Raw genomic sequence first — 15,514 nt, forward strand, 5'->3', positions numbered from 1 at the left:
TCAAAGAAATTTGCCGCTTTTCGGAAGTACATGGTTATGATACACGCGCCGGCGGCTTCTTTTGAAATCTAAAACAATCGTTGCCGCCGCGCCGAAATCTTAACATTTGACACTATTCATGCAAAATAATTTCGAATTTTAAGAGTACCTACAGGTGTTCCAAAGAATAAATAAGTTTCAGATTGGTGATTTTAGATTGGTGGAGGACGCATGAGACAGAGTATCCGATTTTATCGAAAATGGCCCGTGATTTTCTCTCAATACCTGCAACTTCAGTACCTGCTGAGAGGTTATTTTCTAAAGCATCATTAGTAATTAGAAAACATAGAAATAGGTTAAGTGATGAGTCAGCCAGATGGTTACTTTGTATTAATTCTTGGTCAAAAGAATTGATATAAAGTATCATAACCTAATGATAAAGCTGTTGATTTGTGTTGTATTTTATTTTTTATTCAAATAAATGATAAATCGTAAAACTCTTTTATTAAATTTCTTATAAGTTGAGGGTTCAATCTCTTTCTAGACAGATAAGTATTGTTCTTTAAAATACAGTCAAGTTATTGTAATTAATTTGTTTTTTTACATGTTTTAGCAAATGTAAGCTTATAAATCATAAATGTTTATTAAGAAACAGTTACTTCCATGGAAAACGACATATAGGTCAGTTGATTTTTCGAATTTCTTATCAAATCTTCAGTTATTTATTAATCTGCTTGATCTTTACTATGGCTATGTTAATTCAAGCTCACAATGTTCCAATTCTAATACGTTTTTCTAAGATTTAAAGTAAACTTTAATAAATAGTAATAGACTAATAGGTAATTGCAAGACTTGCAAGACTCTTGCTGCAAGACCAAGACCAAGACCAAGACTGGGAGCGCAAGACCAAGACCAAGACCAAGACCAGGTGTATTGGCGCAAGACCAAGACCAAGACTGGCTAAGTCTCGTCTTGTTCTTGCATTTGGGCAACACTATTTAAAAGGTGTTCTCAGTTGAAATGGGACAAAAAAATGATCCGACGTTATTTATTCAACGTTCATTTGTGAGGCCCTAAGGGTACGGAAGGCTTAACAGGATCGCTTAAAGCAGTTTTATTCTAAAACTGGCAGTTGATTTGATACACCTTGACGTCCTACAAATAAGGACTATAATTCAGAAACAAAACTTCTATTATATAAAAATAACAGTGCTTTAAGCTACGACTGTAAGCCCTCAGTTCAATTTACAAAACTGCTTAGGAACTCTTTTAGCGAAACCTTCAACATTACATTATGTTATATACATTACGTTTTGTAGACTCGAAATAATTAAAAAAAAATCCTTTGGTTATTTTTTAAAAAGTGATAATATTAAATAATATTAATGGGTTTTATTATAGTTATGTACGTATGTTTTATTAAAATGAGTCCTTAATATTTTTAAAACTTACTTTACATTTAAAAATAACCGAAAGACTTTTAACAGTAAAGAAAATATATAAGCATATAGACTATAGTTTTTATATTAGCGGGCACAAATACTTTAACATTGCAGAGGAACTGGGTTTGTACAACTAGAGATGTATGGGTCGGACAAACCTACAAAATTGTGAGTGGAATTTAACAGTTGGCATATCTGCAGGCGCTTTTTTTATATAAACGACACGACATTCATTTATAGTTTGTTTCTCCGTACTAACCTACGTTTTTCTAACCTGTCTTCTAACGTAAACAATATTTTAATTACATTTCATGGTAACAATAAAAACGACATACACGATAATAAGGAAATCTCTTTTTGAGTTAACTATCTATTCGCGGAACTTGGCAATAAAATCAGCCGTTTACGTCACGAAAAGTGGCCTAACGCTAATAATATACTATTTTATATCCTAAGAAAGCAAAAGGTTCCCAAGGGATTTGTAAAAAACCGTAATAACGCGGACGACGAACCGCTAGTTAATTATAAATTCTAATATTAACTCAAATGTGTCACATTTGCCGTGACGTGCACTTTTTTTGTTCTATATGTACTTTAAAACACAATTGTTTTATTCTTTATATATAAAGCATACCTTAAACTAAAAAGTAATAAAATACTGTTTACATTGTAGGACAGATAAAAAATGGAGCACTTAAAATATAATTTATTCATGTGAAAATGAACTGGTCAAGACTCAAGGCACGTTATAGTATCTACTACCTAAAAAACAAAATAATTTATTTGCAGTCGATATAGTCGGTTGGATAGTCTGATGGCGAACATCAGCCCCGACCTGCTCGGGTGGTGTAACATCACATATTTAAATTATGTAATTCAAACAGCACTCACTATCTATACAAAATGTTTTACAAATGAAATCACTACCAATAAATATATCATCTGTCTGTAATGACAAAATAACAGCTTTTTACTTACATATAAAGGTAAATGCGCTACTTGACGAAAATATATATATTTATATATATATATAAATAAAATATATATATATATTTATATATATATTTTATTTATATATATATTTTCGTCTGTTTTATTTCTAACTAATCTCCAAAACGGCTGGACTGATTTAAACGAGAATTTCACAAACAAATGGAGGATTGCACTGGCTTTTTTTATTTCGTAAATATAAACTTCAAGTGTTGAAATGGGGGTTGAAATTAAGGCCATTCAAAATTTCGACCCCACTTTAGATGTTTGTACCCAATTATAGTTTCTCTAAAACAATAGTAGCTAAAGGGTGGCAAGAGGCTTCTAAGATTGTGCCTGATACCTGTACACTTCAAATAAAGTATCTTTAACAGATTTTTTTTAAGTTAATTTATAGGCAAAGTATGTATAAAAAAAGTGCCCGGACGAAGTCGCGGGCAACCATTAGTAAACAATGTAGTTAGCGCCATCATCTCCAATAATTTGACTTTGACTTTCGCCTACATCTAACATTCAAGAAAATATACTAAACAAATCAGATGATTCGTTACTGTTCTTTTATTTTAAATATGTTACGTCACTTAACCCCTCTTGTCACACGATGTCCATCTTTGCAAATCCCCCCACCCACTACCGGGTGATATAATTTATGGACAACCACTATCGATATTTAGCTATAAAAAAAAATAACGAAAAAATAATACAATAAAAAAATTAAAAAAATAAAATAGGAAACACGTCACTATTATTTAAAATAGATATTTACAAGGAATCCTTTACTTAGGCTATTTAAAATACGCATTTCTAACTTTTCCATAATTCTTATTAATTCTCTATACAAACAATAAACTTCACCATGACCCAAACCGTCGATATTGCTGACATTATAGGCTAGTAAAATAATTATCTAATTGTAAATTTTTATACTAGTGTGAAAGTAAGTAATTTCATAGTGTCTTGTCTTTGACCCGAGCTGACCGAGCGACCCGAAATTTCCACAGATGTATCAAACGGCGTTATTAATACTTTTACGACAAAAAAAATGCATACGGTCAAACCTGCTTAAATAGTACCATGACAGATCGCCTGGCTGAGACGATCTGGCGGGCACTATTATTGCTCCTTTGGCTAACGGTCTCGCACAACACCTACTCATTAAAACGGCCATTGTAATACTCATTTAGCTAACTATAAGGAAATTGTTTTACAGATAATTTAATATTGGGTACCCTTTTAATTAGTCAAGTATGCAATTTTAAAAATTCTAATATGTTTACCTGTTAATTAAATTTAAAGTTTCTATGCTGAATGACTTACTCAAAAATAAACAAAATAATTTCGGTTCGATTTACAGCTTGGAAAGACAGGAAAAAGTAAAAAGCACTAGTGCAAAAAAACAATCTTCCCGCACTTTATACAACCACAAAAAGTGGCCTTACTTTTAAAATAGTCAGCGTCACTCGTACACTGTGACACTATATAAGGATTCTAACGATAGACGAAAAAATCTGTGTAGGCGTTTAGAAGTTATGGTGGAATAAAGAAAGTTACATACATACATTCACAAACCCTGAAAACATTACACACTTTATGGGCAGTCAACGTTACTCAGCAAGGTTGTAAGACTTATTACGGCATATGTGAAAATGAAGCGTTTCTGTTACATAATGTGCATCCCTTGCTTCTACCCTCAATCATCCCTTAAAAGGACTTAAGTGGGTGGATATTTGACGTGGAACCCCATTTCTTCATTGTCAAAGGTCCACAACTTTGGAATGTCAACATGGCGGAATTCACTGGCGTGCACCGATTTTCTTACCAGGGTATACATATGGCAGTAAAATTGCATAAAATGGCAAAAATCCTCCTCCTATACGAGTTATGTATCAATTTTAGGGTAGGCGGTGCTTTTGCGCATGTATGAAATGCACGCCACTGGCGATATTGTAATGTAATACAGCTTTTGTAACCTGCAACCTGGCTCATCGAGCTGTTAACAATTAGCCATGGCAAAGATTTATATTTCCTGCAACCTGATTAATGGAATGGTTTTGGTGGAAAAGAACTCCTTGGCGCAACGGCGAGCGCTGTGAAATTAAGTACGAGTTCCCGGGTTCGATTCCCAGCGGGGGACATTTGTGAATTTATAATTACTAAATTTTCTCTGGTCTGGTGGGAAGCTCTGGCCGTGGCTAGTTACCACCCTACCGACATAGGCGTTAAGCGATTTGTCGCGTAGAAACCGATTAGGGATATGACTACAATACTGCCTAACAGGTTAGCCCGCTATCATTTTAGACCGCATCATCACTTACCGACAGGTGAGATTGCAGTCAAGGCGTAACTTGTAGTGGAATTAAAAAGAATAAAACAATAAAAAGTTGTGGATCTTTGTCAGAGGCGATGTGGTTATAAGACGCCTATAGCCAAGTTATCACGATGTCTTACAACCGTAGTTTCCTGCAACCCATTATTCAAACGGTTCTCAAAGTGCCGGAATTTCGCTAACGACGATTCGGTTATCAATTAGCCCTAGAAGAGATAATATAAATGTCTCCACAGCCTTTGTTTCCTGCAATTTTGTTCATCAAATGGTTCTCAAAGTTGCGGAGCTTTGTCAACAAAGATGCCACCATAAATAGTTCATAACAAAGGGTATTTTTAGTAATATCTCACAGCCTTCCGTTTACTGCAATCTGGTTTATCGAATTGTTGTCAAAGTTCCGGAGCTATTCAGTGACGATGTGGTCATCAGTTGGCCATGTCATGAGGGTACAGTGATGGTCAACAGCCTTTGCCTCGCGAAATCCTTTTCCTCACTCTAGTCCGAAAAACCAGTTGATCCCTTGCGCCAGGAACAGCACCAGTGGCTGCCAGGCCACCAGCCACCTCACCCAGTCGAGGAGCTGACCGTACAGTAAGTGGGGGCGGTCCCAACTGAGCAGTCGGTTAAAGAATAATTCTTGCATTATTTATGAAGAGGATTGAACAAATAACATATATTAAAAGTCATATAAGATAAATAAATAAATATACTACGACAATACACACATCGCCATCTAGCCCCAAAGTAAGCGTAGCTTGTGTTATGGATACTAAGGTAGCTGTTTAATATTTTTATGAATATAATACACATAAATACTTATCATATACAGATAAACAACCAGACACTGAAAAACAATGTTCATCACACAAACATTAAAAAAAAACACCCAGCTTAGTTTGTTTGCTTCTTCTTAGGACCTTGACGCGTTTGGAACCCTCGTAGCTTTAGTTTTAATTTAACGAATATGGTTATCGCCATGATCTCACTACCGTGTAACTCTCATGTAATGTACGCATCAAAAGTGCCACCTATGGCCCTACTTCAACAAATATATTTTTGACTTTTAAATAACTATACTACAACAATATTTAAAGATTATTAATACAAGTTAATATTTAAACTGTATCTGTGAAATCGAAACGCTAATAGTTTTTGAGTAAACCATTGCCATAATTTTTACTAAAGAAATCAGATACAGCTCTAAAATCACGTGCAAAATTAAAATTATATTTATTAAAATTTAAGTGACTACTATCACTTTAGTAGGTACTATGCGCGTGTCGATCTTTAATCTTCAGGTTGGCAGTGGTAGTTTGTATCAGATGAGTGTCCGGGTGAGTTAGTGTGTGTAGCAAAGGATACGGATTGGTGAACATCTGCTTGAGGTCCACCTTCTCCTTGCAGTAGGGGCACGTCTGGCGCTTGCCCACGATGCACCAGCCGCGGATGCAGAACTCGTGGAACACGTGGCCGCACGGCAGCTTGTACGTGTTCTCTGCGACAACGGGAACATTGCGAGACCGAATTCAACAGAATTGGATTTGGATAGAAGCAGGCGTTACTTTGCGGAAATCCATGATATATTATCAAAATTAAGCTTAATTTGCTATACTCCGCGAAAAGCAGGAGAATCTGTGTGGTGTAATTTATAATTTCTTCAATCCTTATACCCCACACCAAACAAATCATAAGCAATGTACCCTCTACGCACGTTTCGCTCCGAAACCGGAGCATCATCAGGAGATGTTGACTTTACAATGAACTTTGTTTGACTTAACAATTATAAATTACACCACACAGATTCTCCTGCTTTTCGCGGAGTATAGCAAATTAAGCTTAATTTTGATAATAGAATTGGATTTATAATCCAATAAGCAGCTTATACCGCTGATGGCCTAGTTTTAATAAACTTCTCTGGTGTGCTACATGCAGTGGCGTGCACTTCATACATGCACAAAAGCACTGCATACCCAAATTATTTTGTATGACACGTATTGGAGGGGAATTTTTCCATTTTATGCCAGGCACCTGCTTTATGCATAAACCCTGTGCACGCCACTGGCTACATGATACATTTTATCATAATGGATAGAAGACGCGTTACTTTGCGGAATTCCATGATATATAATAAAAAATAAGCTTAATTTGCTAAACTCCGCGAACAGCAGGAGAATCTTATTCAAATCTTAATAATTGTTAAGTGACATGTGTTCATTGTAAAGTCAACATCTCCTGAGGATCCTCCGGTTTCGGAGCGAAACGTGTGTAAGGATTGAAGAAATTATAATTACACCATACAGATTCTCCTGCTTTTCGCGGAGTATAGCAAATTAAGCTTAATTTTCATAACAATTTATCATGTAAATATATTCAAGTTGATTTCACACATTTATATACAAACAATTAGAAGCGGCGATAGCCCAGTGGGTATGACTTCCGACTTCACTTTCGTGGAGGCGAATTCGAATTCCAGCACGCCCCTCTAACTGTTTTAAGTAATGTGCGTTTCATGTAATTAATGTATCACATGCTTCAACGGTGAAGGAAAACATCGTGAGGAAAGGTTTGCCTGCAGGTGCATGGCCGGAGTTCTCCATAATGTTCTTAAAGGTTTACAGCCTTAGCCCCCTCTCATTGTGGGAGGAGACCCGACCCCTGTAGTGGGCCGGTAAAGGGTTGATGCGATGATGTTGTAGCTTAACATGTATATATTCAATTGTGAGAGCTGAGAATTTAAGTAGGAGCAGTGGCGGTACTACCATACAAGCCGAAAAGCCGGGCTTGCGTTACAATAAATATCTCTTTTAAATTTTTCTCGACTATTCCGAAATGAAATTAACAAAATAATTAAGACTTGATAGCAATGAGGATATAAATACAATGTTTTAACTTTTGCTTAATAATGTATATACTCTTTGTCTACTTTACTGCATGCACTACGTTCGACTAAGTTACTCTGGCAGGTAGTCTCTGTGGTAGCAACCAGCCGAACGGCGCGGCGCCGCACCGAACTATCACTATCGCGCTCTTCGCGCGTCTTCGTACGCGATCGGAGGCCTCGCTTTGTCTCGCTCACACTCATTTGCTTATATGGGGCTTTTATTTTACTGCTCTCTCTCATAGAAATTTCAATGTATTTAGCAGAGACAATCTAGATTATTTAATAATTTAGTATGAAGATCAAATGCCTGATTGCGAGTTGAAGTTAGTGAAGATGACCAGCGAGCGAATTGAAACAACTTCACGCGTGTTATTGTTTGCGTTACAACTAGTTGACACTTGACAGATTCATTATTATTGATTAGTAACTACTTAGTTAGGAGTTTATTATTGTTTTTTTTAGTTGAACACTCATTTTACTGGTTTGTTTTTTTAAAAATTATAGTAAATATTGTTAAATATGAGTTCAATTTGTGTGTAAATTGCTTCTGTGGCGAAATCAAATAATAATTGGCGAACAACAAATTTCCAATGAAAATAATGGTTTGAACGCGGCTGGTTACGACAGAAATTACCAGGCATCATAAGAATCAAAGAAAGCAGAACTCAAAGAAACATTTGTGATTACTATGATTACTTTTTAATTTTGGCAAACATTGCATAGAAACTTCTTTATCATAATTCGCGTGCTGACTCTAACCGTAGTGTTTTTCAAAGATTTGTTGATATGGTTTGTCATTTAGCACAACAAGAATGGTGACTTAGAGATCATGACGAGTTAAATTTGTCCTTTAGGTAACTGGGCTTGCTCAAATTCAAAACCCTAGGAACGCCACTGAGTAGGAGGTCTCGGGTTCGATTCCCGTCTGGGACGATTTGGGAATTTATAATTTCTGAATTTTCTCAGGTCTGGTCTGGTGGGGTTAGCCGTGGCTAGTTACCCCCCTAACGACAAAGACGTGCCGCTAAGCAATTTAGTTTTCCGGTACGATGTCGCGTAGAAATCTATGTTTAGAGGTATGCCAGCCATACTCCCTAACAGGCCGCTACCATCTTAGACTGCATCATCACTGACCACCAGGTGAGATTGGATCAAGGGCTAACTTTTAGTGAACTTACCTATAACGCCTTCTTCACTGACTTCGACTAGTAGTTTGTTACCGCAAACCGCGCACACATTGTTCTCCAGGTACCTCGTCGGCATACCTTCTTTTGTGTAGTACTGAAAAATAAAACATACACTTATCAAAGTTTGAAACATCAACAAGAAGAAGACATCCTTTATTACACTGCAAAATATACATAAAATCACAGAATTAAGAACATACAGAACCCTCATTCAGCCATTTTGTCCAAAATAATGAAAACGCACGTCCGCACACGTCTCACTTCAGACCCGCGAAATGTTGCTAGCTCACAAACTTTACCCATTTTTTCCATTGTATAGTAAACGTTTAGAACATTAAAGGTAAAATATATACAGTCAACTGTTGAATAAATAAAGTGACTAACCGCCTATTCGAGAAATACTACTATAGTAAAGTGGAGTACTTTTTGATGCTTCAATAGTATTCGTGTACGCGGTTTCTGTATTTTCTTAATTCTGTGCATAAAAAAAAGTTAAGAAATAAAAAAAAACACTAAAATTGTACGTCATATTCCATAAGGTTTTTGGGAACTATACTTATACCTCCATCCTAACCTCTCTCTATTTTTTTTTACTTGTGTTATAAAGTAAACTATCTTTTCTTTACCCTCAGTGTTGTAAGTACGGGTGTAAATTAATGTTCCTAGTCACAATAACAACTCTCGATTGGTGAATAGAATAACTTTTAGTAGCGCACACGAGTAACAGCCAATTAGAAGGCTAACATTTAGAGCTATCCGTTAAATAAAATATAGACTTAAAACACAACAACACAACAAAATTATTTCTAAAGGCGGGATGATGACTTGTGAGCAATCGGTAGGTACAAATCTAACGGCGTTCGTGCGGGAGATTGCCACTGCACTACTGCGCGAAATATGAGTTACAGCTATGAGCTTATATGAATTTAACCGTGTGCTATATAATATAAATATTATATACAAATGAATCGCTTACCGTTAGTCTCACTAAAACTCTAGAACGGTTGGACCTATTTGGCCAAGATATTGAAATATTCGTGGAAGTCTGGGACAGGTTTAACCGGTGAGAAATATACTAAAGAGCACACTATATATAAATCTTTGTATGTGTAATTAATATTTAACGTGTAACCGAATTACGAAATCCTGTTGAAGGGTGCATGCGTATATTTTAAGAGGAATCGCCCTGTAAGAATATTAAATCAAAAGAAACATATTTATTTTTCCATACAAACTAATTCAAAACATTCCAAGTCTTAATTGATGACAACCCTATTGAAGATAAAAGACCGACACGCGCATAGTTGCAACGCTACGCGACGCGTACCTAATAAAGTGACAGGAGTCTTATAGTGATTTTAATTTTGCATGTGATGTTAGGGCTGTATTTGATTCACTTATGATTATCACTTCTTCTAATTAATTTCTTGTATACAAATGTGTGAAATAAACTTAAATTTATTTAAATAATACAATATAAGCGGTGATACTTAGATTCGCGAGCGAGTTAAATTCCCTGCACGCACCTCTAACTTTTCAAATTTATGTGCGTTCAATTAAAATAACACTTGCTTCAACGGTTAAGTAATATATCGTGAAGAAACTACATACTTCAGAGTTCTCTATAATGTGTGCGAATTCCACCAATCCGCACTGGGCCAGCGTGGTGGACCATGGCCTTAAGCGCTTCTCATTGTGGGAGGAAACCCGTGCCCTGAAGTGGGCCAGTAATGGGCCATAATATGATGATGATAATATTAGAATGTAGCCCACTAGTGTAGTTTCTTTTGCAGCAGGGCTAGTACAGGCAGGAGATAAAAATTATATCCCCCGATTATATCTCCACAAGGGATATAATTAACGTGTCTAGAACACAGGAACATGGAATAGGAGAAGTTTACCCCCATATATTATTACACATATATTATTTGTATATTCTTTCCACTTGTGCACCAGTGCTTTGAGATTTGATGAAGCTGTTGGAGAAGATGAATTTTTATCCTTTCCGCGGGTATATAATTGTCTCCTGCCCATGCTAGCCGTGCAGAGGTAAGTAAATAAAGCTCACCCCTATCGATGAGGCCATTTTGTCCGAGCAATACTCCGCGACGTCCCGCCCCAGGACGCCGAAGTACACTCCATAGAACAAGCACATGAGGCCGATATCCATCCACACTTGCGGCTTCTGGTTGAATAACACATTGAGGCTCAGGAAGGTCAGCATCACCACCACGTAGCCGAACAGCATGAAGAAACAGCTGATTTTGTATATTAGGTAGAACCATTTGTACACCATTCTGGTAGGAAAACCAACTGTATTGTTTCATATACATACAACATATGATAATAAAAAAAAATTATATATAATGTGTATGTATATATATATATATATATATATATATATATATACATACACAACATATATAGAGTGGCGTGCATAGACAATGCCTTAGCATTGTCATGAGGTCCTGTAGAAATAAAAAAAATGTACCCTTATAATTATTACAAATAGGTTCTGTTAGTAGAATTAAATAATTATGTTTTGTACAATATCACTTTCGTTAAGTGGTTGTTTCAAGAATGTGAAATAACGAGATTCAATTTCAGTAGGGCTTGTTGCTATTTGCAATTTTAGTTTGTTATTTTTAAAGATTTCTAGGAGTCATTGAGTTTATTATAAATTATGTTTTACATTTTTATTAAAATAGTTTTTAGCTACACTTGTAAATATACATTAAAATTAAAAAAAACAAACTAGCATACTCATTACGATAGCATACACATGTATTATTTATTACATTCCAAAATTTTAATAAATAACCAAGAAAACAGAGCTTCCAATTAAAAAAAAAACATCTATAAAAAAAAGTAATAAATAAGAAAGTGAACTCAAACCTTGGTGTGGTGTTAGACATGGGCTTCTGCGAGGACTTCCATATGACTAGTGTAGTGAGCAGTGTGAAGATTGTCCATACAATAATGAACCTGTACGAGTGGTTGAAGGTGCTTATCAGCAGTGGTATAGACCACATAGCCACCATCGTGAAGAACTGAAAATAACGCGTTGATACTAATAATTACAATACTGAAATTATAAAATTGGCTAAATAGAGCCTTCAACAAACATCTTTACATACATATGAACATACATAGACTGTTAAACAATTACCCTCCCATAGTAGGGTAAAAGAAGTAGTTTCTTACAGACATGATTATCGACAAGCATATTGTTAATTAAAAAAAACATGTAATTCTTCTATTCCTGCCATTAAATGCACCCTGAAATTCACTTACAGCATATGACCTATAATGGAACTTCTTCCACTCAACCACAATGACCTGGGCGACCACAAGAGTGCCAATGAGGATCAGCACCATCTTCATATGCATGGACTCGTGTCCACGGTGCATCTCATGCAACTTCTGATGATCATATCTGAAAGAGAAGAAACAAAATATGCTTAAATAACTTTATCAACTGTGTAATTCTATCCAAAAGAATCAAAAATCATCAACCTATTATTCTAGTTGGAAGTAAAAACACTTAAAACTTGTAAGAGTAACAGAATATACAAATTTTGTTTATTTACTCTGTACTACAGATAAGAAAAAGATAAAAATTGTAAAACAATAAGAGAAAGAGTGCATTTAAAACCTTGCAGAGGCTATATGTTAGGACATGTTCCTCAATGACATATAAATAGCTCACAGATTCAAATGAAATATTGCAAATAGATTTATTCATTTATTTATGCCTAGCATTATAATATTTTCTCACAAATTTTCCAGCATGAATTACAGAGGGACACTATAATAAATAAAAGAGTAGTAAATTGAAAGGATCTTTCTTGTCATGTAATTTTCTTAAAATAGCATTACTATGCAAAATAATTTATATGAATCATACCTCAATTTTTCATCAGATGTCATAGCATCATAGGACTGAAATTAAAAAAACATGTTTTTTTAAATCAAATTTTTTATAAAACTTATAGGATTATATAAGCACACAGCACTTATTAGTAATTACAATATATAGTAAGTTCATAATAAGTGTAGATATATATAGGATCAAGGATAAAACATATTTTAAGACATATTTATGCACTTTCTCTCAATCATATTTTGTTCACTAAGAAAATGAGAGTAATGATTCCTCAATGAATATTTCAACTTATAATAATTGTTATGCAAATAATCATACTTATAAGACATATTTACAGTATATGAAAAAGTTCTACACACAGGTACATTAAGAAAAACAAAATTTCATACAAAGTTTACCTACTAACTTGTTTATAGATAAGAGCAAATAAAAACTTTTATACTCCATACAGCCTTTGTACACCACACAGAGACTATAACAACATTCCAGTCCACAAATTGTGCCAATTGGTGGGATTCACACACAATTGAGAACATTATGGAGAACTAAGATATGTCTCACAATTGTTCAATGATGGAGGGAGACCATGCTCTGCAAAACTAGGCTGATGATGATGATGAGAGTAGGGCTCTGATCAGACACCTAGCTATAGCCTTACACTTAAGAATTCAATTCAATTAATATGTTTGCACAGATTGAGGAGGTACAATTGGTGTATAAATAATAGTTATACAAGAATCTACAATTGAAACAGGGGGTTCCCGCTCACAACCGCAGTACACCATTGCGCCAGAGAGGCCGCCAAATGGGTACAGGAATCAAATTAATTAGATAACATTGGGACATTAGGACACAAGTGCAGTACCAATTAAAAAAATAAAATCACTTTTATTACTAGAATGTAATCGAATCCTTGTTGTTTTCTAATCAATAAACGCTATTTGCTCTGTAAAATATTTATAAAATAGATACCTTATTGCCCTCGACAGGCCGGTGAAGATCCATTTAGGTAGTTTCAATACCACCGTATTGCAATACTATCACAAATAGTTGGGAGTTTTATTCAAGTGCTTAAAATTTTAATTTAAAACCATTTCGATGGATATTTATCACTTATTTTTAGGGAATTATAAATACATAAGAGTGAATCGCTTCTAACTCCCGATCACAGATGTTCCCTATCAAAAACTCCATATAGCATATAAAATATAAATTACAACCCATAGAATACTTAAAGAGCAACCATAAACGAAAAGAGCCCCAGTCGGGTGTCTACATCATTCATACGTCTAGGTACTGTATCTGAGGTCACATTTTTTAAGTAACACAGAGTAAGAGCACATAATACTAAGTTTAAGAAAACGGTACCTAACAGTTCGATAAAGGGAGAAAAGAACTTGCCAGTTCTTACGGTGATCCTGATATCTTAAGACCACCGTGAATCTTTTTACTTATTCATTCAAATTTCCAAAAAAAAAAAAAACACGGAATATTAAGATACTGTGCCAGCCGATATTATAAAATTAATTTAAACATAGTGATTTGACTCGATTTTTGTGTTTGTTGTTATATAGTACTAACTCTGTTTCAACCTGTTGAAAAGTGGACGTATAATCAACAGCCAGTCACGCGTATTGGTTGTGAAGTTAAAGGAATACTTTGAACGAACGAACACTTTACAATACATAATAATATCAATCAAGTACTGATACAAACTTGAATTGATTTATCGTGAGTATCGAGTACAGAGTCTTATGGTTCCATAACTAGTTACGTCGCGATGACAAATGTCAAAACGGGCCTATTACATTTTTACGACTATAGTGACTTAAACGGTTAAACTTAGTTTATTTTCTTATCTGTGGTCGTAACTAAACCTCAAAACACGAAAATAAAAACATTCAACGTTATATTTTGGACTATTTAAGATGAAAAATTTGTAGATTTTATTTAAATAAAATGCCAATAAAAAGCACACATGTATGTTCAGAATATCTTTACTCAGTAGTACAAATCAAAATGTTTTTTTTCTGTATCGCTCTAGCAAAATGTTGTGTTTTAGATGTTCGTGCCTCTTTTCGGCTTGAGGTAAGACTTCAAGGTTGATCCTCCTCAGCAAAGGATGGCGACATCATCGCAGGTCACTGGCAGTGCAAAACTGACCGTCCCTGCTGCCAAGCCAGGTGTAAACAAGGTAAGTCACGAGCTTTCCTACCATAAAAGCAACTAGTCTAATGTTGCTGCATAGAAGTAGTTAATAAGCCCACAAACCTACATATCGGACATTGTGGTGTATCAATGCACTAATTCCCTCTCTCCTATGTGATTGGAGGCCTGTGCCTAGCTGCAGGGCTTTAATAAGCTGAGGAGTAACTTTTTAGAAATCCACAATACTCAAAGAATACAAAGCTTAACTTGGTGTAGTTTGATTCTTGGTTTGAGAGATTTTCTATTGTGTATTCAGGTGTCCCGTTCTTTGCATAGGAAGATGTTAACTAATAAACTCTTTCAATGGACAAGAATCATCAAAACTGCTTTAGGTTTGACAGAAATGGACTTGACTATAATTTCACTTCTTTCTCAAATGAGTTAGGAAGTTTTATGACAATACTCATGACGCTACCCATCTATCTTTATGTGTGTTATATTATCTGTGGCCTGCAAGTGTTTATGGATTTTTAAAAATAAGCCAGTTGTCCTTTATTTTCCCAGTATACAATGTATCCTATTAGAATTGTCTTCTGATTGCAAATTACGGTAGACCCCCTTCGTTTATCACATTACATGATAAATGTTTTGTAGCGCAGTGTCAATCAACAGTGT

The 15,514-nt window shown here is 35.2% G+C and overlaps 2 protein-coding genes across 2 annotated transcripts in view; one reads left to right on the forward strand and one right to left on the reverse strand.

Moving 5' to 3' along the window:
- Nucleotides 1-4,704: 4,704 nt before the first annotated feature.
- LOC120625098 (RING finger protein 121) lies at nucleotides 4,705-13,872 on the reverse strand. The gene is made up of 8 exons (XM_039892024.1): nucleotides 13,664-13,872; nucleotides 12,713-12,747; nucleotides 12,100-12,241; nucleotides 11,701-11,855; nucleotides 10,874-11,102; nucleotides 8,797-8,899; nucleotides 6,100-6,232; nucleotides 4,705-5,348 (listed from the first exon to the last, which is right to left on the reverse strand). The coding sequence occupies exons 1-8, from the start codon at nucleotides 13,694-13,696 to the stop codon at nucleotides 5,228-5,230; spliced, it is 951 nt and encodes a 316-aa protein (XP_039747958.1). The 5' UTR covers nucleotides 13,697-13,872; the 3' UTR covers nucleotides 4,705-5,227.
- A 666-nt stretch (nucleotides 13,873-14,538) lies between these two features.
- LOC120625089 (protein cramped) overlaps nucleotides 14,539-15,514 on the forward strand; it is a 49,423-nt gene continuing 48,447 nt past the window's right edge. Inside the window, exons 1-2 of the mRNA XM_039892012.1 lie at nucleotides 14,539-14,671; nucleotides 14,754-14,885. Coding sequence (XP_039747946.1) covers nucleotides 14,814-14,885 — 72 coding nt within the window. The 5' untranslated portion in view covers nucleotides 14,539-14,671; nucleotides 14,754-14,813. The remainder of the gene's footprint in view (nucleotides 14,672-14,753; nucleotides 14,886-15,514) is intronic.

The sequence above is a fragment of the Pararge aegeria genome, chromosome 7, assembly GCF_905163445.1.
Source record: "Pararge aegeria chromosome 7, ilParAegt1.1, whole genome shotgun sequence".
In the NCBI taxonomy this organism is placed as follows: domain Eukaryota; kingdom Metazoa; phylum Arthropoda; class Insecta; order Lepidoptera; family Nymphalidae; genus Pararge; species Pararge aegeria.

Bases quoted from the DNA above. Each gene is read 5' to 3' on its own strand.
- LOC120625098 (XM_039892024.1), bottom strand. From the start codon at position 13,696: ATGGATCTTCACCGGCCTGTCGAGGGCAATAAG. The intron at 12,242-12,712 runs GTATGATTCATA...CTTCTCTTTCAG, and splicing joins ACATCTGATGAAAAATTGAG to ATATGATCATCAGAAGTTGC. The intron at 11,103-11,700 runs GTTTGAGTTCAC...TTTTCCTACCAG, and splicing joins ATGTCTAACACCACACCAAG to AATGGTGTACAAATGGTTCT.